At 66.0% G+C, this 1,555-nt stretch overlaps 1 protein-coding gene across 1 annotated transcript; it reads right to left on the reverse strand.

The window, feature by feature from the left end:
- Nucleotides 1–1,004, reverse strand: EMIHUDRAFT_374258 (hypothetical protein). Its single transcript, XM_005765359.1, has 2 exons — nt 642–1,004; nt 1–409 (listed from the first exon to the last, which is right to left on the reverse strand). The coding sequence occupies exons 1-2, from the start codon at nt 934–936 to the stop codon at nt 312–314; spliced, it is 393 nt and encodes a 130-aa protein (XP_005765416.1). The 5' UTR covers nt 937–1,004; the 3' UTR covers nt 1–311.
- Nucleotides 1,005–1,555: the final 551 nt, after the last annotated feature.

Consider the following 1,555-nt stretch of genomic DNA (forward strand, 5'->3'; position numbering starts at 1 on the left):
TGGCGTTGGTGGCAGCATCAATGAGATATGAAGACGGCCGTAATGCTGGTGGCGCATTCGAGGGCGGCGGGGAGGGCGGTAGCAGCGACGGCGGTCGAGTCATGTGGCAGGGGTGGCAAGATGCAGCAGGGAGGCTTGAGTTAGCGACGCGGGGCGGTGGCGTGCCAGCAGGTAAGCGGCGGCGGCGGAGAGCAGGTGCGCGAAATAAAGGCCAATCTTGAGATATCCATTTTGCACCACCTTTGGATTTCTGGTACAAATTGACTTGTGGATCTTGAAGGCACGCGCAAGAGCGCACCAGGCAAGTTGACTCAACCTCGGATCTCGCTGCCGCTAAGCGTGGCGTCGATTATCAAACGAGCGGTGACAGTAGCGGTGGCAGCGGCGGCAGCGTCGACAGGAGCACCTACTGCAGTGTCAAATGTGAGCTGGGAGGCGGGAGGCAGATGCAATAGGAGCGGGAGAGTGAGATCGTCAGCCAGCAAGGCAGACCTTTACGGCGCGGCTGCGGGCGCGTTTGCAGTGACATGCGATCCATGTGGCAGCAAAGGCACGGCGGGAGTAGCGCGTATGCAGGCTGGTGAGCGAGGGTGGCGCGTCGCGAGTGGCGGTGCAGCCAGTCGGTGGCGGGTGCTGGCGACCGGCAGAGAGATGCAGACGGCGCGAGAGATGACCCTGCGGAGAGGCGAGGTGACGGGCGATCCGCGACGGTGGGAGAGGGCTGAGCATCGCCATGTCTCGCTCCGGCACCATCTTGCCGAAGCGCAGGCCCGGGAAGGCGGTGTTTTTGATGTAGCGGAGCCGCGCCGTGTCGTGCTTGTTGTACCGCCCTTGGCGGCCGGCGTAGCGCTGGTGCACACCGTGCAAGATCGACTGCAGCTCGAGCTGGTGGCTGACGATGTCCTCGCCGCTCTGCAGCGCCGGCGACAGGCACATGGCGCCAGCAGAGGAGATCTGCGAACAGGGCGAGTCGACGCTGGCAGGTCAAGCAGCGTCGACTCGCTACCAGCAACGAATGGGTACCCTCCCAAATGGCCCGTGCAACCGGACTGCAGTAACTGATTTTGGCCCATGCGCGTGCTCTTCCTCTTGCTCGCCGCGCGCTCGGGAGCCGGAGTGGCGGGGTCGGAGCTGCTGCAACGGCGCGAGTGGCCGCGAGGGGTGGTGCTGGGGCTCTCCAGAGAACGAGGCCACGGCGCGGCGCTCGCGGCGGCGCACGGGGCAGCTTTGAGCAGTGCAGCGCCTCAACAGCAGCTTCAAGCAGTGCAGCGCAACGCCAGCTACCTCTCCAGAGCTGCGCGGCGGCTGGCGGGCCTGTGGGAAAGGGCCGGGCCGCGTGCTCGGAACGCGCACTCGGCTCGCTTGCCGGTGGCCGAGTCAGTCTGGATGGCGAGAAGCGCCAAGGCCTTCCCTGCATTCTGGGCGCTGCCCAGCAGTGCGCAGTACTCTCGCTGCACCGACGGGCGGCCTCGATGCGGATTGCCGCGAGTGGCGTGGTGGCCTCCAGTGGTGCGGTCGTTGGTCAACACACGCGGCGCGCGCGCGCCGCGGGGCT

Source organism: Emiliania huxleyi (genome assembly GCF_000372725.1).
Source record: "Emiliania huxleyi CCMP1516 unplaced genomic scaffold EMIHUscaffold_5584, whole genome shotgun sequence".
Lineage (NCBI taxonomy): Eukaryota > Haptophyta > Isochrysidales > Noelaerhabdaceae > Emiliania > Emiliania huxleyi.